This window comes from Cucumis sativus, chromosome 5, assembly GCF_000004075.3.
Source record: "Cucumis sativus cultivar 9930 chromosome 5, Cucumber_9930_V3, whole genome shotgun sequence".
Classification (NCBI taxonomy): Eukaryota; Viridiplantae; Streptophyta; class Magnoliopsida; order Cucurbitales; family Cucurbitaceae; genus Cucumis; species Cucumis sativus.
Window position 1 is genome coordinate 3,856,668 of NC_026659.2, and position 26,088 is coordinate 3,882,755.

General features: G+C 32.2%; 2 protein-coding genes across 3 annotated transcripts; both read left to right on the top strand.

The window, feature by feature from the left end:
- The first annotated feature begins 521 nt into the window (after positions 1-521).
- Positions 522-4,680, top strand: LOC101207990 (F-box protein At4g00755). 2 transcript variants are annotated; one of them, XM_004143579.3, is made up of 6 exons: positions 527-665; positions 1,017-1,171; positions 1,987-2,400; positions 2,494-2,663; positions 2,977-3,095; positions 3,881-4,680. In XM_004143579.3, exons 2-6 carry the CDS (start codon positions 1,045-1,047, stop codon positions 4,161-4,163), a joined length of 1,113 nt encoding a protein of 370 aa, XP_004143627.1. In that variant the 5' UTR covers positions 527-665; positions 1,017-1,044; the 3' UTR covers positions 4,164-4,680. The 2 variants fall into 2 exon arrangements, with proteins under 2 accessions (XP_031741800.1, XP_004143627.1); XM_031885940.1 differs by lacking the exon at positions 1,017-1,171 and having other exon boundaries at positions 522-665.
- A 1,872-nt stretch (positions 4,681-6,552) lies between these two features.
- LOC101207744 (probable transcriptional regulator SLK2) lies at positions 6,553-14,990 on the top strand. Its single transcript, XM_004143578.3, has 10 exons — positions 6,553-6,727; positions 7,291-8,561; positions 8,772-8,903; positions 9,062-9,110; positions 11,687-11,901; positions 11,993-12,061; positions 12,557-12,657; positions 13,125-13,218; positions 13,329-13,398; positions 13,697-14,990. Exons 2-10 carry the CDS (start codon positions 7,638-7,640, stop codon positions 14,635-14,637), a joined length of 2,595 nt encoding a protein of 864 aa, XP_004143626.1. The 5' UTR covers positions 6,553-6,727; positions 7,291-7,637; the 3' UTR covers positions 14,638-14,990.
- Positions 14,991-26,088: the final 11,098 nt, after the last annotated feature.

Here is a 26,088-nt window from a genome sequence, read left to right on the forward strand (position 1 = left end):
GTCGACTCTATTCTTTAGATCTCAATCTTCATCTGCTTCTTTATAAGATTACAAGAAGACTTTCATATCTAGGTTTGATGATTTTATTTTTTTTATGTTTAATGGAGAACATATTTTTTTTGACATTTAATTGAATTAGTGAATAAAATAAAATAAAAAAATTAAAAAAAAATCAGGAAACAAGAAATAGTTATCAAACACATTTCTGTTTCTTGTTTTGAAAAAAGAAGGAACATAAAACAGGAGCAAGAAACATGATACGTGTCGTTTTTTCTTTCTTTTTGTCATTAGATGCAATTTTCCCTATAAAAATCTATATCTCGTAAATATTTAAGTTATTTATGTTATATTTGAAAATATAGTTGTTAAGATAAAAATGACTTACAACTGTTTGAAATACATAGCTTATATGGTAAGGTCAAATTGTGATACTCACAAATGTCTAACTCAAAAACAGATATAGAAAGAAAAAATCACTTAAAGAAAAAGGATCATTGGAATAGAAATAATATTAAATATTTGATTCATTCATTCCTTTATTTATGCAAATGATATGGTTTCTTCTCCTCTCCCATATCTCCGACTCCAACCCCAAACAATTCCTATTCCCATTCGCATCCTCTTACGGTTCCATTCCCATCTCTTGCTTTACTTCTCATCAAAAGGTATGTTTCTTTTTCTCTTCCTCCATTTCCTCATTTAACCCATCAACCAAATTTTCTCCGTTGTAAGATGGGCCTTTACACCTTAATTTGTTGTTTCTCTTCAATATCATTGCATTTTCTTCCAAAAGATGTCATTTTGTTGTGTGGGGTTCTCTTTGATTGCATAATTGATGGGGAACGGGTGTGGGGGTGTTTTTGTGGGTAGGGGAGATTTTTTCTGTTTGCGATTAGTTTATGCATAATAGGATAAACATTTTGATTTTGCGTATTTATTTTGGTATTGTGTTGATGTATTAGGATTTATTCCCACTATTTGTTCCTGATTGAGTTTGCAATTTTTAATGATTTAAGGGTTCGGTGTTCTTAGACACCGGTGAAAATGAATAGCTGCTGTGATTTTTTACAACGGCTTGGGGCTGATTTATCCTTCAAGATCTTTACCTATTTGGATGATCCATCTGACCTTGTACATGTTTGCTTAGTCACAAGTTCTTGGCGTCAGTTTGGTAACCACTCACTATCTCTTCAATGCTCAGTACATCAGATTTTCTTTGCTCATTTTGGCAACCGGGGAGTTATGTTGAACAATATGTTGTATTTAGGCATCTGTTTTTCTTTCATTTATATTCTCTTAATCGTTCGGCAGAGGTTGTAAAGTGTTTCTTGGAGGAAGTTTTTTTTTTTAAAATTATTTGATAAGTTGATCACATGGTTACAGGGTATTATATGTTGGGAGATAATGTTGGTTTGGAAATTTTTTATGGTTTTAAGGGATAATATCTTTATGGTTTCTGCAATCACAAGACTGTATTCTCTAATTTTAGGTAATTAAAGCCTGGTTTAGAAACCAATTCCTTTTTTGTTTTTGAAAATCAAGCCTATTTTCTTCAGATTTCTTACAATGATTTGCATATATTTTAAGTACAAGAGTTGAATGCTCAGCCAAATTCCAAAAACAAAAACGGATTTTTTTAGTTTTGAAACTTTTGCTTGGATTATGAAAACCTTGGCAAAAAGTAGATAAAAAGTGAAAAAAATTAGAGGTGGAAGGAGTTTTTAAGCTTAATTTTGAAAAAATTATAGCTAAAAACAAAGAACCAAATGGTTACCAAACAGGGTGTAACTCAACCTTTATGAGGATATGTAAGCATGTCATTGGACTCTCCTTCATGCATTTATGAACCTAATCTAACTATCTAATAATTGCAACGTGTAATTGTGGTCCTAGAACCCATAGCATCTAGTTCGCCACATTTAAGATTTGTTTGATTTCAAAATGTTTTCTTTCTTGTCTCTGAATGTTCTGTTAAATTTTTTGCAGTTATTGAGAATAGTCTCAGCAAGCAGCTCTGCTTGAGATTGTTTCCCGATTTATCTGGTGCTCCCCATTTTATTGAAGTTAAGGGCATGATTGATGTTTCAGCTGTTGGGTCTAGCAGCATTACAAAATGGGAACACCTACAGAAGTTCCATCGAATCTATTTGCTCCTAGCTAAAAGTCTTAACCCTGTCACTAGAACAGATTGCATTGCAGTGGCCATTGGTGCATCCTCCACTGATAATAATCCTATAGAAAGTATTGAAAATACACTGGAACCTGGTGATAGGTTCCGCAATCGAGCGTCATATTGGTCCAGTTTAGGTTCAAGAGATCCTGATGTTCCTGAGACCTTAACATATGGGTTGGTCTCCAACCTATGTGTTGTTTCTGAAATTCATATTCAACCATTCCTAGGTTTATCCCAACTCTGCCCTATGAATAATTAATTACACGAATACTTTTGGACTTGAACATCTCTTTACTAACTGATAATCTTATCTGCATCAGCATATTTTCAGGATGAATTCCCTATATATTCATCAAGGGCTGTTCGATTTAAAATGGGGCATCAAAATGTTTCTATATACTCGAGTATAAATGATTCAACTGTTGATTATGATCCTGAAACTGATGATTTTATTTGGACCTATGTCTCGCCAGAATTTCCAATGACCCAAGTAAGCTAATATATGTTTATTCACATTTTGTCATGTCATAATGGAACGAACAAGTGTTTCGTTATGTCATATGTAGCTAATTAGCTCTCATCGTTCATCTTAATTCCTCCATGCATTTTTCCAAAAGAAAGTCTCATTTTTAATATTGATCTTTTGCAATTTAATAAGCTATTAAATCCTTCCTCCCACTGACAGTTGATGAAGAATGTTCATTCCTTGGTTTTGGCATCCAAATTCTGAGAACTTTTCTTTTTTATGAGGTAGCATGTTGTTTTTGTACCTTATGGGTTTCTTCTTCATTGTATGATTACAGGAAAATACACTGCAAATATTTAAGCTTCCAGAGCCTGTTTTCTGCGTAGGTGGGGTTCTGCAGGTTGAACTCTTGGGCAGAGTACAAAGACAGGCGGCAGATGGATTATATTACTTATGGTTAGTTCTTATAAAGCCTCAAAATTCATTTTCCTTTTAGTAATGGCATATTCTGGCGTGGGTCAAAATTATATATTGTTGATCCTTAATACTGAAGTTTTCATCTCTGTGACTTGACATAATAATTTAATGAAATGGTGACGTTATGTGTATGTTTAGCATATGAAAACAAGAGATTCACTGAAAAGGGAGTAGTATTTGCTTTTAGAGTTTTTGAATATTGGATCGTAATTGAAACCACACAAATTGGTGTAGTTATTAGCTGAATATTAGTTTGAATTCAACCGTTATTGATTAGTTTGGAGAAACATCAAATTATACCCTTAAGCATAGAACTGCATATGTGATTAAAAAGTTGTAGGTAGCCCATGTCCCCATATTGCAAGTTTAATTTAAGTGAAAAAGATGTAGGATCTTTCTATTAAAACAAATTCTGAACTCAGTGTCTCAAGGAATAAAAATTTTGCTTCCACTTGCTGATTCATGCATACCAAAACTGATTTAGAACTACAAGTGGCATTTGAGATGGACCTCTTTTTTTTCCTCTTTATCACATGGACATTTTATTGCTCTGTGTTCAACAGAAGTGTCCAGGTGCTGTGTAGTACATGGATATGTTAATCGACCTAATCCTTGTCATAGAGACATTTGGACTAAATTTTGCTCTATATTCTTACTGAATCCCATTTGTACAATCTCTTGTGCAATTCGACTGTTACCTTTTTTATTTTGTACTATTATTTATCTTCTAATTACCCTCCATTGGTATTGAATGTATGATACAGTGTGTGTCATGTCGAAGTCGTTGGTCGACCACTCTTGCCTGAATATGACATGGATATAATTGACCAGTCAGGAAAGGGCATTTTGAAGTATTTCCCCAACCTGCATGAGTCCTCATCTACTAATGGACAGATAAGTCATTCCCATGGTCGTGCCATTACCTCTAGATTTGTTCGGAGGGGTGTCCACGGATGGGAGCATATTGTCTGGCATACATTACTTGGAGGTGGGGTGTTTGCTCAAGACGACGGGATTGATATTTACGAAGAAGGTGCTGGAAGGTAATCTTGGAAGGGTTTTATGCTCAATCCAGAACAAAGTGAAGTGAATTGGTGGAGGAGGCAAGTGAGTTTTTTCTTTTCTAGGTAGTCTAAGGGTTGGGAATCAGGATGAATGGGTATAAGATGAGTGAATGAGAAACTCCTTGTTGTTGGTATAGTTTTATCTTAATATTTTTGGCTGCTTGGGATAATCCAGGCCTCAGATGATGAATGGGCCAAGCCATGCACAGATGCTACGCAATGACGACGGTTGTAAGTATTAAATAAATATTCCAAGTTTAATGTGTTTGTGTCAAATTTAAGGCCTGTGTTACTCTTCTTCTCAATCCTGGTGTGGATTTGTTCACTGGCTTGAGTTCCATTTAAGAGGAAAAGGGAAAAAAGACGTTCAAATCTTTCTTTTCTACAGAAAAAAAAGATAAAAAATCTAACGTCCTTTGGTCTTAAGTTCTTGAAAACATATTTATATATTTTGTTGGTTACAGTGAGAAATATAAATGTGAGTTGTTCGAGATTTTGATAAAGTGAAGTTCAATCCCTATATTTGATTATTTGATTCTCTCTTGGAAGTGTTCACCAATAGTTATATTATTTAAATCAATGTAAGTATTAATTCAAAATTTTAATTAATAAAACTTCCAACTTTTAGGAGTACAGATTTAGTATTTTTCTTATGCTTTTGTTTATGTAACAAGTTTTAAAACTACCATCAACTATGGTGTATTAAGCATAATTGTTTAAGATTTGGACTACAGTCTTATTATTGACTTTTAACTACAACTTTAGCCCTGGAGACGAACAAGAAACTATAGAAGGATCTTAGCCTTACCTTGCAACAACAGGATTTCAGCATATCCATAAGTTGTCAATGTTCTATGTGGTTCTAATGAACTCAGCTTCTTCTATTTTCATCTTTCTTATAAAGATATATAGTATTAGAAGCTGTGTTTGATGTATGACTTCATTTCATCTTCATTCATTAACCTTTCATCTCCAACTCTTCCTTCAATGATCCATTATATTACTTCAAATGTTTTGTATAAACAAAAAAGTACTCTCCCACCATGTTTTGAAAACTTCATTTCCTTTGCTAAAAAATGGAAGAAAAGAAAGTAAAAAAGAGGCTTTCATTACACTTTAGTCCTCTCAAGTAGTTTATAAATAAATTATGCATTGGACTAGTGGGATGATTTGAAAACGTGATTGAAATGAACATCATACAATAACTTCTAAGTATTTTGTGATTACTGAAACGTCTAAAGCTCAACAAGGAATTCCAAACGATACAAGATGATAAGGGTATTTTTGGTAAGGATTCTTCTAAAACTATCTATTTTTTTTGTTATAATACTTACTATTTTCTTCTTAAAAAAATAGTTTACACTTCAAACGATTGTAATCCAACTAAAATAACTTAGAACGATAACAATTTCTTTTTTTCTTTTTTTTTGGTCCCAAACACCGTATTTGTCTCCAACACAATTTAACCTCTACTTTCTCTTAGATTTTGATAGGTTCAAACTCTCAATAATAATATTATGGGATTTGGATGATTCTAATCACTATTTTGATGGAAGTTTTTTTTGGTGTCTTTTCACAATTAGCTATGCTAGCTAGCTCAAGAAAATTGAATGCAAGTTTTTTCCCCCTCTTTTACTCTACAAATCTTTTATTTTGAAGAAACTACATAAATATTTTCCATTGATTTTTCTTTTATACTATTCCAGCTGAAACTTGATTAATGTAAATATATTTCTCTCAACTATGTACTTGTAAATAGTTTTGAAAGAGCAGTAATTTTGTAAATAGTTTTAAAAAGTAGGGTATTAATATAATTATTGGGTTGAAGAGAGGCATGGATGAAATTAAGAAGTATAATTATGCATAATTTCATCTTATTTTCAAAGAAAAAACGAGAACTAATGAAGAAGGCACACGTGTCCGAAGGCTTATCGCTCGTGTCATTGGCACGTGTCAATCTGACAGTCTGTCACTGTCTCTTGACTAGACCGTGGAGGAGGCATGTTCCAGTACAGGCAAGCTCACATGAAGTCGGAGACCGATGGAAACCAATGATATTCCACCACGTCTGATAGTGAAATCAAGGAGTGAAGAGGCGGCAGAAAGGCGATGAATGTTTAGAATAGAAACGGGGGCAGGAGATGAATGCTAGTAAACAGTAATGAGGTTGAAATGAATCATGATCCATCATAAACAACGCATGAGATCACCCAATGATTTACCGCCACGTGTTTGACGATCTTCCTTCTCACAACAATGGGGATGAGAACCGACTCCGTTTCTACACAAATCTTACCGTCACTACTCGGTCTCACAACCCTCGCTACCGGACAAACCGGTCATTTCGATCCCGGCGATTCCCGCTATGTATATAACTTGCATCCCTTTTCTTCCTTTCTTTCTTCTTCTTCTTCTTCTTTTTCTTCTTCTTTTTCCTCTTTTCTCTCTCTCTCTCTCTCCGATTTCAATTCTCCGAATTCACAGCCAAGCCAAAGGGTTTAGCTTCCATTACTTCTCTGGTTTTAACTCTCTTTTCCGGTTTTCAAGGTTGGTAGTCAAACTCTCTTCCTTCTTCTGTCGTCTTTCCTTTAAATGGTCTTTTATTTAATTTTGTTCTTCCTTCCGGTTTTTTTTTTCTTTCTTTCTAATCGGTTCGGATTTGGATCCTTCCTCACCTGCTTTTTCTTTATGCTTCTTCTTCTTGCTTGATCTTTTGCCTTTTCTTCGATTTTAATGCTTTAATTTTAAATTTAACTGTGACTTTTGGGAGGTCCAGCTCTCTCTTTCTTTCAAATTTTGAGCCTTGATTATTCAAATTGGTGTTTCATTTCTCAAGTGGCCTGCTATATAATTTCGTTTCTGTTAATTATGGTTAACATAGGCCAGAAATTTGGTGTTGAAAGCTTCTTGTTTGAATTATGTTTTTGTTTCCCATTTGAGGCTGGTTCTCTACTTGTGAAATGTTACTTATATGTGGGGAGCTGTTCTTTCCCTTTTTTTTTTCTTTTGAATTTTTATAGTGGTCGTTGGTCGTTGGTGGGTTTTCTTTTTTTCTTTTTCCTTTTTCCTTTTTCTCTGCTAATGTTGTTGTTATATCTTTTTAACCTTAGGGACTTCTGGATATTGTTGAAATAGTGACCGGGATAGCAGATCGCAGGCACATTGCAATCTGGGGGTTAAGAATTTGTAGGATGTGTGATTCTTTATTGATAACTTTAAAGAAAGAGGGGTTAGTTTTTTCTCTAGATTTTTAGTTGAGTACTGAACTTCGCTGTTGTTTGATCATGTGTTTTTGAGGTTGGCGGATGTCTGTGAGTAAGTTTTGGGGTTTCTTCCCTATGGATTTTGTTTAAATATCATATTTTGTGGGGTCACAAGTATTTCTCAGTAGTGATTAGTGAAGAGACTGGCTTTAGAGAGCTACTTGGACGCTGGCCACCAAGGATTGGTGCCCCCAATGGCAGCTTCTCGGGTGGCTGGAGGATTAGCTCAATCTTCCTCAAGTTCTGGGATTTTTTTCCAAGGAGATGGGCAGTCCAAGGCTACCGTTAAATCTCACTTGGGCTCATATGGAAACTCATCAAATTCAATTCCAGGAACTGGCCATTCAAATTTGGGTCCAGTTTCTGGGGACACAAATGGTGTCTTTAATAGTGTCGCAAATTCGGGACCAAGTGTTGGGGCAAGTTCTTTGGTTACAGATGCAAATTCTGCACTTTCAGGTGGGCCTCACTTGCAGAGAAGTCCAAGTATGAATGCAGAATCATACATGCGATTACCTACGTCGCCTATGTCTTTTACATCAAATAACATGAGTATCTCAGGTGCATCGCTCATTGATGCATCTTCTGTACTGCAGCACAATTCTCAGCAGGATCACAATGCTTCCCAGTTGCACACCCAGGCACAGGCCCGACAAGTTTCTTCAGGTGATGCATCGCTGTCGAATTCAAAAACCGTTCAAGCTTCACTCCCCATGGGTGCACGTGTCTCTGGATCTCTCATGACAGATCCCAATAGTTATTCTCAGTCACAGAAGAAGCCACGTTTGGATATTAAGCAGGATGATTTTCTGCAACAGCAGGTTTTACAGCAGCTACTGCAGAGACAAGATTCCATGCAATTGCAAGGTCGTAATACGCCTCAGCTGCAAGCAGCATTGTTTCAGCAGCAACAGAGACTACGGCAGCAACAACAAATTTTTCAGTCTTTACCTCCTTTGCAGAGAGCTCATATGCAGCAGCAGCAGCAGATACAGTTGAGGCAGCAGCTTCAGCAACAGGCAATACAGCCTGTAAATGCTATGAAGCGGCCTCATGATGGTGGTGTATGTGCTCGGCGGCTAATGCAGTACCTATACCATCAGCGTCAAAGGCCTGCTGTGAGTTCATCTTCTGCCTTATCTTTTTTTTTTTTTTTTGTTTATTGGGGTTACCATCTGCATATTTGTGAAAAAGATGTCTTCTTTAATTAATTTATATTTACTTTTAACAATCTCAGGTAAATATTCTAGGTTCTATTTCACACTCTCTTTTACATGCACTTTTTGTTAGCCTAAATGTCAACTATCTTATTTTATGGCTTCTGATAGGATAATAGTATTGCCTATTGGAGGAAGTTCGTGACTGAGTATTATTCTCCTCGTGCAAAGAAAAGATGGTGTTTATCATTATATAACAATGTTGGACATCATGCACTTGGTGTTTTCCCTCAAGCAGCTATGGTCAGTTTTGCCTTATTTTGTGAAAAGAACCTTTTGTGATTTGTAAAATTGGCCATTTTAGAAGCTGCTAAAGTGTAAATTTTGGTTTGTTATTCCAATTGGATAGTCGTGACATTTAGCTTCTCTCCCTGAATCGTCCTTTGTGATCTATATTTCAGGATGCATGGCAGTGTGACATTTGTGGATCAAAATCTGGACGGGGATTTGGTATGATACTGTTAACCTTCTTTATATTACTTTTTAGATAATTGAGTTCTCCAAAAGCATGGTGTGGAGTGTTTAAAATTATGTCGGATGCTTCAGGGGCTGTTGTAGAGGCGTAACAGATTATTTTGCTTGGATTTCAATGGCATCTTTAGTTAACAAAAAGGAAGGAATTATTGAAGTTGTCACAATCAATATATTATTTTCAGTTCTTGCCCTTCCCTCACCCCTCCTTCACCCCTCAACGAAAATGTAAATTGCAGGGTTTTTGTTTTTTCTTTTTCTTGTGAGAAACCGAACTTTTACTGAAATGTAGCTAAATAATTACAAGGGTGCACAAAACGAGTCCACTGCTATCTATAAGAAATGACTCCAATCCAATAGAATAATACCAAGTTGATAATTACTAAAAGATCGATCAACAGAAACCCATGGAGCATGCAGTTCTATGGGTAAACGGCACAACCACTTTCCCAAACCCTCATCATGTAATCTCAGGTTTACCAATGCAAACCTCTGGTCTTCCTTGATTTTGGGACAACCTCCACCCTCAATTTTTTTCCGAAGGAAAGTCCTCTTAAGCCCTTTAATAATATTACTTACTATAATCTAAGAAGTACAGACACAACACAACATGGACACGACTACACTTCAATTTCTCTAATAATAGGACATGGAGACATCTGGGACATATTTGTTTCTTTATGATCAGAAGAACATTTTGATCAGAACATCCAAAACCATATTAAACAAGAAAGGAGAAAAAGGATCTCCTTGCCAGATCCCCCGGTTGCAAAAATCATGACTGTCTTATACTGTTCGAAATTCAAGTCTTCCATAAACAACCAATTTTTTTTTTGGCAGTACTTTTTAAAAAAGTTCCTAGCACATGATTATGTACTCTCTCAAAATCAATTTGAATATCATATCTTCCTTCTGTTTTTTCTTTCTGTAGTCCTCACTAGCCTTATTCCCAATCTATACCTCATCTAAAAAAATTTTATCCGCCCACAATGGCCTATTCGCCGTTGGAAACAATAAAATGAAATCTTAAATCATCAATTCAACCCAAAAGCTTAAGTTTGTAAATTAATAAGATTAAATCTAATATAATATCTAACTAATCTGTGGCCTGTTTGGAATCAGGCACACATAGGCCTCATTTATAGCCATATTAATAATCTCTTCACATAAAATCTAAGGAGTATGGACACTTTAGTTTGGCTGGTGTATCTATGTCATGCACGAATGTGACATTTGTTTTTTATGGAACACTTGTTGGTGGAATTAATGTATTTAACACTAGTTGTAGAAAGGTGAAGTAGACTCCGCATTTGTTAGACATGCGTTGAACACTTGTTGAGCATACTAAATAGACACATATATGACAAAATTAATGAATTTGGTGTGCGAAATAAATCGAACTAATTTTTTCAGACAAGTTCTCTTCTACCATCTCGCTGCCCCACTTCACTACCTTCTCACCATCCTTAGTTAGAAACTCAATCAAATTTTTATTCCTTTGGCCTCTAGCAATACTCAGATATGGAGTGGTTGGTTGGCCTTAGTGGTCAATGAGGACCGTGAGTTTGATAGAAGACTTTTAGGGAATAGATTGAATCCACGATGGTCATCTACCTAAGATTTAATATCCTACGAGATTTTTTGGCATCCAAATGTTACATAGCCAGATGGGTTGTTTCATGAAATTACATGGGTGTTTGCTACTGGGCTTGGAGACTCACAAATATAAAAAGGATAGAGAGAATAAATAACAATACTTTGACTAGTCATGTTGACATCTCCATCCAATCGTCACCATAAAGATTCCACTCCTTACAGCATCTTTCTGGCCTTTAGCCTCATCAAGAAGAGAGAACTCACCCACCTGCCCTCTACCCTTGCTCTTTGCCACGAGACAAAAGAAGAGCTGAAAGAGAGGATGGACAACCACATGTTTTCAAATGTGAATGGGCATGGACCCAGACCACATTTCTAATGATCAGGATAAATAGACCACCCATCTGAAGTAGTTTTAAGCCCTCTAGATTGTCTCAAGAATCTCTCCTGCCACCTCTGGGTGAAAGAAACTCTGTCTACAAAACATCACCCTTTAGATAGTTTCCTTGTTTGTGGTAGTTTGACCTCTACTTAGGTTAGTTAAAATAGTTTAACCTCAATATAAGTTTTCTAATGGTTGATTAAAACAGTGGAAAAGGGTTAGTTAAAAAGTTGACCTGTCACCATTGGAGGTTAGTTTGGGGAGAGTTGACCTACAGAAATTTCCTTTTCCATATGAAAAGTTGCTATGGTTGCTTGTTGGGATGTTGAATTGTAAAAGTATGTTCGTGCCTTCTGGTTTGTATAACCTGTTAGCTACAAAGATTCAATCGTTCTAAAAATAGCTTTGCAGAAACAATGGCTTAGAAAATGTACGATATAATGCTTGCGATTTTATGTTCTGTTTAGTATGATTGTTGAGTTATCATATTGAAGTTAATGTCTTGTATTTCACATTTCTAATTTGTCTTTGCTACAATATAAAGCATAACACAATCCATTTTATGTGATCGTTTCAGAGGCTTCCTTTGAAGTCCTTCCTAGACTCAATGAGATCAAGTTTGGCAGTGGAGTCATTGATGAGCTATTGTTCTTAGATATGCCACGGGAATTCAGATATTCATCTGGAATTATGATGTTAGAATATGGAAAAGCGGTTCAAGAGAGTGTGTATGAGCAACTTCGTGTGGTTCGTGAGGGACAGCTTCGTATCATATTTACTCATGAACTGAAGGTTACCAGAATGATTATGTATAGTTCTCTAAATCTATTTAAGAATAAACTCCTTTGTACTAAAATATTTTGGTAACTGGATTATACTTCAGATATTGGCATGGGAGTTTTGTGCAAGACGACATGAAGAACTTCTACCTCGTAGACTGGTTGCACCTCAGGTATTGTTTTGTATATTTTTTGTTTCTCATGTAGGACAAATATATGCTAATAAAATTCTGATACTAACTTCTCATAAGAAAAGATATTCTGGTACTATCTGGGATTTGCCAGTATGTGTGAAAGAAAAATGTTTAATTCTTGGAACGAAGGTAATATATAATTTTGACCGCATGTCTAACTAGAAATGATGATTTCTCCTTTAAAGAGACTTCCAGCGGTCTATTTTGGCATTAGAATTTCTGGGTACTTTTTTCTGCTAATTTTCCAATATAGTTATGTTTGGTTTTGTTTTTTTTTTTCCTTTCCTTTTTTACAACTGAAGATTGAGTAGATATAATCTGTTTTTTTAATTTTCTTGTTTACACATTATCCTTCAATCAGTTTTTTAGAAGTTGGCATCAGATGTTGTCTTTCTGGATGTTATTTAGGTTTGATTGATGTCATATATCCTTTTTAGTTGTAAACTGATTCAGTGGACAAATGCATAAATACAGGTGAATCAATTGGTCCAGGTGGCACAGAAATGCCAGAGCACTATTGCTGAAGGAGGAACTGATGGGGCTTCTCAGCAGGACTTACAAGCAAATAGCAATATGTGAGTTGATCAAACAGATAGTGAAATCCATCTTCTTGAATCAAATTTGTCTATTTCCCTTTGTAGTTTGCGTTCACTTTTCAATTTTGGACATCTTGTATCATGGTTTTATTGACTTTCAAGTCCAAATACCGAGTAATCACTTTGTTCTATTTATCTATCTGTTTTGATAAAAGTGCATGTAGTTGAGGAAAGATTTGTGCTCGTGGTGGATAATTTGGTTTATTTTGTTAATTGAGTTGTCACTACAATACTGGAATGCCTTAGTTCTTCTCTTAGTCCATCGAATACCATCTAGGAGTGTTTGAGAATTTGTATCCAAGTAAATGGGACATAAGGACATTGACTGTCTGCCTATCCAAAATGTGGTTGCTTTAAATGGTGGCTGTTTACTCTTTTTTCTCTTGGAAATTAATGCACCAGCTTTATCAATTCTAATGCCGTCTGAAATGGTATCCTTCTTTTAGGGTTTTGACAGCTGGGCAGCAGCTTGCCAAGAGTCTGGAGTTGCAGTCGCTGAATGATTTGGGGTTCTCTAAAAGATACGTTAGATGCTTGCAGGTGCATTATCACGTAGTTTTACTAAAGAGTATCTGCTCAGAGTTTTCTGCTTTGCTCTCATTCAGTTCATTTTTTATTAAATTGTGTTTGCTTTTTTTCATCAAGTACAGATATCAGAGGTTGTCAATAGCATGAAAGATTTGATCGATTTCTGCAGGGAGCAGAAAACTGGACCAGTTGGTAGGCCTCATTCTTTCTAAATTCTTTTTCACAATTAGCTCTTGTTCTTGATGAATAAGCATTTTGTCAACCTTACAACTTTATGAGCATTTTGTACCGTTCCGTGTTCTTTTTTTTTTTTTTTTCTTTTTGGTTTTGGAAATATAATCTCTTAGTAAAGAGGGGCCAAGTTCTCATGGTTCAAATATATTAGATTAGCATAATTCATATTTTTAGTTGAATTAGATTTTTAAAACTGCAATTTTGTCTGCTTGCTTTTAGTGTCTTAGCTTTGAATCTAATGATAATACTTTGACAGAGGGTTTGAAAAGTTATCCTCAGCACGCCACAGCGAAGCTGCAGATGCAAAAAATGCAAGAGATTGAACAGGTTGCTAATGCTCAGGGTCTGCCAACCGATCGTAGCACCCTTGGTAGAATGGTCTCCCTGCATCCTGGGCTGAACAACCAAATGAATAGCCAAAATCAACTAGCCAGCAGAGGAACTTTGAGCGGATCGGCACAAGCTGCGTTGGCATTGTCTAACTACCAGAATCTCCTAATGAGACAGAACTCAATGAATTCAACAAGTTCACACGCACTCCAGCAGGAGACATCATCGTCATTCAATACTACAAACCAGAGTCCTTCATCAAGCTTTCATGGGACAACCGCCATAACATCTGCACCAATGCAGAACTTGCCCAGCAGTGGTCTTTCAAGTCCTAATTTGCCTCAACAACAATCTCAAGTTCAACATCAACTGCATCAGCGGCCGAACACCAACAACTTACTCATGCATAGTACGCAAGGTAACACTAACAATAATCAGGCTATGCAACATCAGATGATCCAGCAGCTACTCCAGATATCTAATAACAGTGGGGGAGGGCAACCGCAACAGCAACCACAACCGCAACAGCAACCGCTTTCTGGATCCAACACAAAAGTAAGCGTTGCTGGAACTTATACAGGCTATGGAGCCAGCAACTCCTCTGTGACGGCTGCAGGCACAGCCAATGCATCTTGTAGTAACACGCCGGCCCCAAGCCGAAGTAACAGTTTCAAAAGTGCTTCAACTGGTGATGTATCAGCAGCCGGTGCTCGTAGCGGCAGTGGGTTCAACCAAAGAAGTGCAGATTTGCCACAAAATCTTCAATTGGATGATGATATAATCCAGGACATAGCCCATGATTTTACGGATAATGGGTTCTTTAACAATGATCTTGACGATAATATGTGCCTTATCTGGAAAGGTTAACTAACTTTAAAAAACAGGCCTAACAATTTGGCTCCCACCCCCCTTGGGTTAAAGTGGAGAACTTCTTATATATTTTGTACAGAATATTTGGGATAGATATTTTCTTTTTTCCTTTTACTCCTTTTTTTTTCAATTTTTGGGGGGTTTCTTCACAAATGAATGTTGTATTTGTCTTGGGAACGTGCTTTTCTAAGTAATTCATTAGGTATTTAGGGATCTTTCTGTATGGTATCTTTATATTTGTTTTTCAAGTGTCTCAAACGTGTAATTTCTCTGAGTCAAGACTTACAAAGATCAGCTTTAGTTTCTCATTGAGATTAATATGATGATAAATTCAAACTTCATTCTACTGATACTTGGCTCTTCATCCCTTATCCGAAAGATTTCATAATATACGAGCACAGTATGAAAGATGCGTTGAGATCCTGTTATGGTCACAAGAAAAAAATAAAAAGAGAAAAAGGGAATCCTGGAATGAATATCTTCTTAAACTTTATAGGACGATGGTTTTTTTTTATCTTTTATGATGTGCTGGGAATTGGGTTGCTCTGTCTGCTCTTTTCTCCTGCAGTGAAATCAATGACTACCAATTAAACCTTGGATTCTAAACACTTAATGGATATCCATGCTGAAGTCTATTAACACGTTCTGGTTTGTTTCTTGAATTCTTAAATCACTTGGTGGGTGTTTGTTCTGCAGTCTAGACGTGCAATTGTGAACTGATTCAATGCTAATTTTCCCTTTAACTTGCAACAAAACTTCTATTGATAAGGTATATTTGTATAGCACTGTCTTCTAGAATTCATCTTTGACATGAAATGAGATATGGTGTGCAATGATGAAAAGGTATACTTAACTAGACTTGAAAATTTGGAATTCTGTTTAACCCCATCTGTCAAGATTGTATAATCTTGAAAATATATAGACAGTTCTGTAAACTTTGATCTACAGATTGGCATATTTGTGTATTAACCATGGAGAATAATAATGAAAAATCTTACTTGTATTGTGGCAAAGAGTGTTTGTATATATATTTTCAATAAGTTGTGGATTGTCGTGATCTTTCGTCCTACATTTTAGTTAAACTTGTAAAAACAGAAGATAAAAGTCACACACATTTAACTAATTTTTTTTAATGTATTCTTTATTTCTTTGTTTTTCTCTTTCATCATTAATATTGTTATGTATGATTTTGGATCAAATGGATAAGTAACACTGTTAGAAAAACTAGAGTTGGATCAAGACCAAGACAAGATCACAACAAATCAAGAAAGTGGAGTTGGACTATTGGGCCCAATTCCCCTTCAGTCATGACTAAACTTATTAACTTTGGCATAGGGTGTGCTGAACTCGCTTTTGAGCCATGAATCCAATGTAAGATTCGATAGACTATATAACTAGATTTCGAAAAGGAGCATGAGAAGATCTAGGTCAATCTTCTTTGTTAGTATATCATTATAGATTCATACGAGACAACTTGAATTATACTCTCAAACTTTCTAAATTTCGTATTCTTTCACTTTCTGACTTAAGCATCAGAGTGTGCGTGACAAACACTACACTAATGTTCACATTTTATTTTTTTTCCGGCCACATTTTTCTTGTTAGAAGCATTATTGAGCCAAACTCTAAAATTCATCTTAAATCTTACAAGCTTACAAAGAGAAGAATATTGTTATATTGAGATTCAATTACTTTATAACTTCAATTACTTGATTACCAATAAGGATGAAAATGATCCCTTTGTATAACACTCAGGATACATTTCTCAAAAAGACACAAACAAATGAAGGAGCATATGCATAATGTACTTGAAGGATTGAACAATTACATGTACCTCATGCATCCATAAATTAGAAATTTCATGTATTAGAAATGTATTATCTATCATGTATCTAGCTTAATTTCTAACCCATCTCCACTTCAAACAAATTCACCATTGGTATCACATGAAGGTTAAATCTATCTCTACTGGATTTCAGCACGGACAAATACTATTTGATTGTTCCTAATTACCTAAACAAAAGAGAATACTGGAATAATGAAATTGAGAAAAGCACAAGGTATGGTGCACAAAAATGTCAAAAAGCCAATTATGTTGTCCCCAAGTGCTAAAATGGGTCAATGGCCCCAAGCTAAGGGGATATCGATCTGATGTATAGTTTGGCCCAACTTCATGGGGCTTATAAAACTGAAGTATTATTATGTTATGTGTTTAAGAGAGAAGGTTTTTGTTTGGATAATTGGAGTTTCGATATCACTGAGACTTTGTCATAAAACAAAATGGTTTCTTTTTTGTTTTGGAGTTTCCCCATAGCTTTGATGACAACTGGATCACATGTTAGTGAAGAAAATCAGATGATGACACCCAAACAAAGCATACCCCATTTTCTGTTATTGACTTTGGTTAAAGCTAAAAGGGCCAAAGGGAATACCAATCCTATAATTTCCCTTATCATTATTATCAATGTTTATATGATCTCTAAGAACTTCCAAACCCAAATAGACCCACCAAAGTGAAGGTTCATCCCTTCATGATCATACCCTCACCCTCACCTTTCAAATTTCATAAATAGAAAGGATATATAGTGTTGGAGAATTATGGATATCATTGGATGGACATATTCTCCCATCCAATTAGATATTTTAGTATTTCCTTTTTGGCTGTTCAATAAAATCAAAATATTTAAGGGTTTAGTATTCTAGAGTGTGTAAATTAGTTTATCAACTTTTTTTTTTTTTTTTGAAAAAAATCCTATATTATTAGATTAATATGATATTTTATTTAGGGAAAAAATTAAAAAATATTTATAGATACAATCATACATAATATATAAATCGTTAAAAATGATAGATTATTAATATTATTTATTTTTCAACATTTTTATTAATTTGTATCTCTCAATAATTACTTTCCAAATATAACATTTCAAAATTATTGTGAAGTTCACTCCTCTCCTTCGATATTAAAACAACAATATATTAATTGCTAATAAATGAATATATAAATTAGTACTCCAAATATCAACAACAGTTATATTTAATAAACAAACAAAGTTTGAGGATGATAGCAAAACATTTTATTATGCCCACTAATTATATCACGAGTATTCAAAAATTGTAAATCTAAACAATTAAACTATCCAAAATGATGTTAGATATTAGATATTGAAACTTCAATTTTATGGATTTATCTACCAACGTATTGATAAAATATTGATATTGATAAATATTTGTAAAAGTTACAAAATTTATACCATTTACCTAGATTAATAATTAAATTTTTTTTACTCCAAAATTAAGTGATGAATACAATTATTACTATTTCTATTCATATTAGATCAAGTAGATAACATATTGTCTCTTATGAACATCTATAAAAGATGTTGGATATATCCATATTAATATTAATATCGAACTCTTGTAAGAACATTTATAAAGGATGTTGGATATATCCATGAATGTTTAATATTAATATCGAAATCTTGAATTTAGAAAGATATCCACGTGTTCGTGAATATTTTAATTTTGCAATCATGTAAAAAGAAAAGTTATGTAGAAACCTTTTTATGACCCAAGAGCCAATGTCTTTATGCATAATGAGATTTGAAGATCATAATTTATTTCATTTGTAAGAGAGAATAATTATTATCTTCCATTCAGCATAAGATCTCATATAATTGAGAAGATGAAAAGCCATATCATTTGATAGTAAAAGCATCCACTGATTTGAAAGGTAAGAATGACCTCCTCCTTCACCAACTCTAAGTCATATTATTTTGTTCATAACATCCATAAACATAACCACAATATCATACTTTTACATGTATGGAATGTAGGAATGAAACATGATACAATTATTCGAATAACCTTAATGATATATATATTTTTTACTTTATTGTCATATGAAAGTGGTTGAAAATATTAGAAGTAGGAAGAGTAGGTAATAATAATAACTCATTCAACTCCACACTTAATATTTCAAGTTTGATAGGTCTTCATTCAGGTAAGTTATAAAGTATAAAACAATATTTTTATCGACATCAATTGTTTATATAATAAACTTTTAAATCAAAACCATATCCAATTTAAAGTTTAAAATAGACAATATCATATGAATACATGTAGTTAATATATAGAGAGAGAGTTTAATTCATTTTGTATATTTATTATATATGGGTTGGATTGATAGAAACAAATCATGTATACTGAAAAGTATAGAAGTTAGTGTAAAAAGTGAGTTAGAAATCACATCAATGTGATAATTGAATATGTACAAAACATATAATAAGACAGGAAGCAATTAATATATATTTTTGTGTTCTCATTTTCGTAAAGGAACAATTTGCATCATAAAGTCACTAGACCCCCTTCCACCCTCCTTTGATAATGCCCTTTATGAATACCACATTACAATTTATACATTACATAATAATAATAATCATCATCATCATTTTTCAATTCAATAATTGTGAAGGAGAATCTATTCTTTCTTTCTTCTTCTAAGTGCATCTAATTATTGACACCATTTAAATTTTATTTTAACACAATAATAATCTCTTATAATTTTAATATTCACCAAACTATATATATGGGGCAGTGATTTAAAAATTGTAGCTCATTAGTTGACTTTTTATTTCATCTCATCAGCTATCAAATATTCAAAGAATAATATATACCTATGTTTGTATGTCTATATATATATAAAAAAAGAGTACCTATTTTAGTATTAATGGTTAAATTAAATTACGAGTTTGATTTGAATGTGAATTTTGAAGTTTTTATTTAAAAAGTGGGTGATTGGATTGTGTATCTCTTTAATAATTAGATTTATTAACAAAAGAAAGAGGGAAATTAAAAAAAAAAAAAAAAAAAAACACATAGAAATAAAAATAGAAAAATTGAAGAGAAAATTGATTTAATTTGGGATTTGGGTTTGATTTGTGTTTGCCGACACTCTTCTAATAAAACAATTAGACAGCTGAAAGATTAGGTCAAAAAGAGGGTTCCCCACTTTAATCACATTTATATTTTCCAAGAGAAAAAGATGTCCAATTTATATATTTTTTTTTCTTTAAATTTGTGTAAATATATATAGTTGATGCCTTACCTTTAAACAACTTTGTTTGTCTTTTTCTTTTAAATAATTTTTACACAATTAAAATTATGTTTGTTTTACATCAAATTAAATTTATTTTATTATTCGATTTTCTAATTATGTCTTTTTCTTTTTAATAATTTAATACACAAAATTAACATAATCTAACCTCATAGTGTTCATCATTTTGATTGAATATTTGTCCATTAGTTTGATAAAATAACCCAAATACAAAAAAATAAAGCACTTAAAAAATGAAGAAGAAAAGAAAAGAAAAGAAAAGAGCAACCCTCACATGACATTGATCTCTTTTTGCCATTTTTTGAAAAGGGTGGGAGAGAAAGAGAATCAATACTACTTTTAAAATTTTGAATTTAGAACATTTTTTTTCTTTTCAAAATAGTAGCAAATGTTTTAACATTTAAATTCAAATGTCAAAGTCTATTAATAGTAGTTATTATATGGTTTCAAAATCAAAGTTATTTTTTAAAAAAACTAAAAAGAAAAAGAATTAGAAAATGGTTTTTGTATTCTGAATTCAAGAATACAAATTATTATTTTGTTTAAGACGTAGGAAAGGAAAGGAAAGGATGTTTGTATTTGAAGAAAATCTACCAACCAAAAAAGTTGAGGTATAGCTATCCTTGAAATGGAAAGAAAGGAAATTTGAGGTTTTTGTTTTTCCTTGTTGATTAAAATTGGAAGTTGGATTTTTCATTTACAAAATATTCCTTAAAACAAACGTATCTAAATAAAGAGACATTTCATCTCCTCTCTCTTTTTTGGGTTTTATTTCATACCTTTTTTATTCTTCAATTTAAAGGGGATGATCACATTTTCCTTTTCTATAATTTTATAATATCATTAATTAAACATCTTCTATAGTTGTTAATTTTATTTCAAACAATACTCAATTAAATGAATATTGGTTACTATAATTTTGTTGTTGTTGTTTATTTTGTGAATAAATTTGAGAAAAAAATATTAAGATATGATGCACTAATTAAATTATATGGTAATGGGGAAATATAATTTTATATGGTAGTGGGTGAGCCAAATATTTGGTCTTTTTTCTTGGAGAGAGAGACCATCAAATGAGTGATGATGGATCACCTACTTCATTTTTCTTCATTTTTATGTATCTTTTTTCCTTTTTGTCATAAATATTTTCGTAGAATTTCTTCCAATTTTTTCTGATTTTGTACTTCACTCAAGTCTCTGTATCTTCATTATAAATTAATTACATATCTAAATCGTACATGATATCAATCAATCAAGCATCTTTGAGTTATGATTTTTTTCACGATCGTGTATGGTAATTGATCAATAGTATACTCTAATAATATATAATAGCTTACATTGTTGTATACACAAAGACACTACGTGTTACGATATTTGTCTTTTGTTGTTTTCTTTAATGAGACAATAGAAAGGTGGAAAGGACATGTAAATGTGTTAATAGGTAAGGGGTATATGTAGTCCTTTATTGTGTATATACACATTTTCCTATGGTTCGATTAACTTATAGCTATTCTATTGCTTCATGTATATCTTAGTAACATAATAAACATAAAATATTTTGCATTTTATTTACTATAATTCAAAACTATAAACTAAAATGATAATAAATAATATCACATAAAAAGTATATAGCATTAAAGTTTATAGTGATAAGTTGTATGATAGCATAGAACTAATATATAGTTTAACTACTCATGCTTCGGAAGAATTACAAATCTACAAAACCTAGAGTATATCAAGAGGGAGTTAGTAGTCGAGCAATTAAATTGCGGCTAGACAAAGAAAAGTACTCCAACCAAAATCATTAACACTTGAAGAAGGGGTCAAAAGTTAAGGTTACCTCCCAAAAATCTTCATCTAGGTCTCGATCACTACTTCTAAAAAAATGAAGACCTAAGAATGGATTGTATATAACACCCCAAATATAAAGGAGAGACATGAATGAATTTCATTCGAATGATAAAAGATCTTAAAGACAAGTATGATTAAGATAAAATTTGTAAAAAATTGAAATTAAAGTTATTACCTATACCAACAAGGTGCACCGTTCTTTTCGATAACTCAATTATAGGAACTTCAAAGTGAGACTTGCTTAGCTTTGAGCAAATCTCTACATTGGGTGACTTCTTGAAAATTTTCTCAAAAAGCATGACGTTAAAAGAATTTGTGTTGATTTGTGTAAAGACAACTTTCACTCTTGACGATGTCAAGCTGCAGCAACATAGATGAGTGTCGGTGGTGGATTCAAATTTCAAATATGTCCATCCAAAATGAACTAATAAAATATGAATGGAAACTCATTAAATTTATAAAAGAAAAAAAACAAACAAACAAGATATTGCATGCTTATATTATTATTACTCAGAAAAATATGAATTAAGTTCCAACTTTGTAATAATAAGAAGAAGAAGAACAAGGTGCTACTGCTAGTAAGAGAGAGTTTGGAAGGGTAGTATGATAGAAGGGCTATGAAAATAGGAAGCATTGATGCATAATTTGACAAATCATGTGGGAATTATATAGACACCCAAAAAATAATTTTGCTTCTCAATCATTGTCTTTGCTAAGATATATATATTTAATAGTGAATGGCAAGACATGTTCAGTTCAATCTCTTTTTTAGGGGACAAACTTTCAATATTCTCTGTGGGAAAAGCCTTTTTTTCTTTCAAGAATAAAATTAAACAAAGGACTTTAATTTGCCCTCTAAACTTAGGGTACAATATGTTTGGTCCTACTGTTTTCTTCCATTTACATTCATTCAAATTATTAAACGTTGCAGTTTTATAATTTGAAGACAATTGAGTCGATATTCAATTGCAAATCTTGACTATTACTCGACTCAACACAACTTTTTAGTCGCTTTTTCTTAAGAACAATAAAAGATGATAGAGAATAACAAAAGTCGCATTTTTACAAGTCGTGATCATTAAGTGACGAAAGTCATTAAAAAAAAGGTGATATTAATCGTTATTCATAATCTAAATTTTTAGTACATGTTAATAGTACTCATATGTAATGTGGTTCGACGGGCTATGTAAATAATTACATTTTGATATAATAGGTTTGAATTAAAATTGTATAAGATAAATATTGAAAGTTATATGTCAATTAGATAATAGTAAAGGGAATGTCACTTTTAATTATTAGATCATCATATAGTTATTTATTTTAAAATTATGAGTTAAGATTGACATTTTAAATCTAAAGTTGAAAATATAAAGTATGTTAAAGTTGATTCTACTCGTCAACATATTTTTTAATTAACGTATTATACTTGTTGGAAGAGCATGTATTTGTATTTTTGCATGAATGTTTAGTGTGTGTTTTGCATCCTTTTCAAAAATAAGTTTAGTGATTAAATTATTGTTGTAATTTGGTTGATTTTACTAAATTTGAGAGAAAATTGTGATTATAAATTAAAAGTATTGAAAAGAGAGGCAAGGAAGGAATTAAGAAAGTAAAGGGGAGGGGTCAAAATGTTATTATAACATAATTGGTTGACCGTTTGAAAAAAGAAAAGAAATAGAATGACTGGCGACTGTAGTTGGATGCAGCGGGAACATTGCAACTCCGTCAGCACCAAATCCGGCACTCCACACGCTCCACACGTGGAAATGTCTCGTCGGTACGGTCACAGCCCTTTTCCCTTTTCCATATTTCTTACACACGTGCCCATTCACACACGTGTCAAAGTGTCGGTAGCCATCTAATTGAGCACCTTCCCAAGCTGCATCTTCACTCTACCGATCACCGCCACGTGTCAATCATGTAGGTGACCATACCCAACTCAATTAAATTGGTCATTCTTCCAAATGACCATTATGCCCCCTTCTTTGGGGCAATCAAAAACTGACCTTAAGATCTCACCTTCAATTTTAACAAATGCTAATTAGTAGGAGAGATGTGACAGAGACTATTCATACGCTACATTCAAGTTCTTTTTTTCAAAATAAATTCTATATTTTTTTCTCAATCAACTTTCTAAATATCCAAATTTCCCACTAATTATTATAAGTTATTAATTTATTTACTATTCATTACTATTATCATCATCATTAAAACACATCAATCTATACATAATAATTAAGTAATAAACGATTATAATTGATATATGAATTATCCTCAACCAAAATTGTTTGGAAGAGTTTGTGTGAGTTATGTTATGAAATTATACAATACACTCATGAATTTTATATAAAGTTTTTCTAATTAAACCCAACATCAAAGATGTAAACAAATATAATTATAAATATTTACCGTTGAAATTTATATAAATTTTAGTCGATACAACATAAAATTTATTGGTTTTTTTAAAAAATAATATTTATTTTTATTCTTAATAGAAAAATCACTAAAACCAAAACTCCACTACATCTCATTATTATACGAATGAAAATATTTGTCATTTTTGTTTTTCCCTAAAATTATTTTTATATAATTAATGTTGTTTTTTCACATGCAGCAAAAAGATTTGAATAGGCTATACGGAATTTGATTGACATTACTATCTTTATAAATAATTTTAAATTTTGTTTTCTATAATAAAAAATTTTCCTTATAAAAAAATTATGATAAAATTTCAAAAATTCAAATTAAAACTAAACTTAAATGATAAAAACAAATAGGGTAATCATATGCTTGTATATATACAAATGAGTACATACAACAAAGTTTTTTCCTCTTCTTTTTTTTTTTTTTTTTTGCCTACTTTAATTTACAAGTTTTGACTTTAAAATCTTATATTAACTTTCCTCTGAAAAAAATGTTTTAGTTAGGAAAAATATTTTAAATAAAAAAGCTTTTGACAATATTTACAAATATAGTAATATCATGACTTTATCTAAAATTGTTGTAGTTTTTAAAATAGTTATTGTTAGTTGGGCATGTTTTTAGAATAATATGATGCGAGAATGAGCAGAATAGTGTTGGAGAAAAAATAGGTTATAGTTTTTAGTAAACAAATACGAAAATATCTTACTTTACATATAATAACTAAATAGTCTTCTAATTAATCAACTTTTTTTATTGGGTTTTTTCTTAAAAAAAAAAAATACAAACTTTGTTTACACTATAAAAAAAATCAATGAAAGAAAAAGCTCATTACACTTATTTTATATTAAAGAGTAAATAATTTGTTCATTTTGTTATTTCTTACCATTTTTGTTTTTGTTTTTATTTTTGTAATCTAAAAATTATTGTCTAGTGTGATATTTTTTTTAATATGGATTAATTGTTAAATATCAAGAAAAATCGTTCTTCTTTTTTTAAATCAATGTTGTATATTTTTATAAAAAAAAATTAACGTATTTAACTCATGAAAAATAAAAAATAGATTGAACCCGGGAACAATGGATAAATATATAAAATAAAAGAATAAACATTAATTAACAAGTTTATATGATTTAAAAATTATACATTTAATTTAATATATTTTACAAAAATAATCTTTTTTAATAACTTTTTAACCCAGCCAACACAATGACAAACGTAGTCCGAATTTGATAAATTAATTATAGAATAAAGCAGTTTTAAAGTTACTCTTGATGAAAATTTCTATCATACATATAAGTTTCTTGTAAAGTAAGAAAGCTTATTTTAGTGGCAAGAATTAAAATTTATAAAAGGTTAAGATTAAAACACTTGGATGAAAATGGAAATGGAAGTTGATTAGTAATTATTAGATAAATTTAAGAGTTAAACTTGAATTTTTTTTTCCCTTAAAAAATAATGGAAGATTCGTTTGTTTTTCAAGGCAGTGCATGATAAGAGAGATATGTTACCTCGAGAAAGAAAAACCCAAATGTATAAAACATTGGCATTGGGAAATATGGATTAATTTTGTCACTTATATTTAAAACTATTTTTTATGTAAGTATAAAACAACTTGGGTTTAAATATATACTCTTTGCCTTTCCACTTGGAGTTTCATTCTACTTTTTGGGTTCATGTGCTTTTAGACATTGAAATATAATATGCACATTCAATAAATTTGAAAGTAGTTGTTTGAAGTTCATTCTTTTCAAAAATAGATTAAATATAATAGTAGTTTTTAATTTGAACAAGAAAATTAAAGAATGTAAGATGAATATATATGGCTCGTTAACTACTTAATTCTAGTCTTCTGCTAATTACAAAGACGACAGAAGCGAGATTTGGGATAAAAAAAAACTGGGAGCGAAGACCTAATTAAAGTATAAAACAAGAGTAAGAAATGAGAGCAAGAATTAACAAGTCAGTGGGGTGAGAGGGGTGAAGAAATTACAAGAAGAGTGTTATGTTGAGAAATTAAGAACGAAAAATGAGTGTGGTAGAATACATTCAAAGCGCTA

What these genes read in the sequence shown, in the direction of transcription:
- LOC101207990 (XM_004143579.3), top strand. Translation starts at nt 1,045, where the DNA reads ATGAATAGCTGCTGTGATTTTTTACAACGGCTTGGGGCTGATTTATCC. An exon ending in TCATATTCAACCATTCCTAG is followed by an intron (nt 2,401 to 2,493) that starts GTTTATCCCAAC and finishes TATCTGCATCAG; the next exon opens with CATATTTTCAGGATGAATTC. An exon ending in CAGAATTTCCAATGACCCAA is followed by an intron (nt 2,664 to 2,976) that starts GTAAGCTAATAT and finishes GTATGATTACAG; the next exon opens with GAAAATACACTGCAAATATT.
- LOC101207744 (XM_004143578.3), top strand. Translation starts at nt 7,638, where the DNA reads ATGGCAGCTTCTCGGGTGGCTGGAGGATTAGCTCAATCTTCCTCAAGT. An exon ending in AAAATCTGGACGGGGATTTG is followed by an intron (nt 9,111 to 11,686) that starts GTATGATACTGT and finishes TGATCGTTTCAG; the next exon opens with AGGCTTCCTTTGAAGTCCTT. An exon ending in TATTTACTCATGAACTGAAG is followed by an intron (nt 11,902 to 11,992) that starts GTTACCAGAATG and finishes ATTATACTTCAG; the next exon opens with ATATTGGCATGGGAGTTTTG.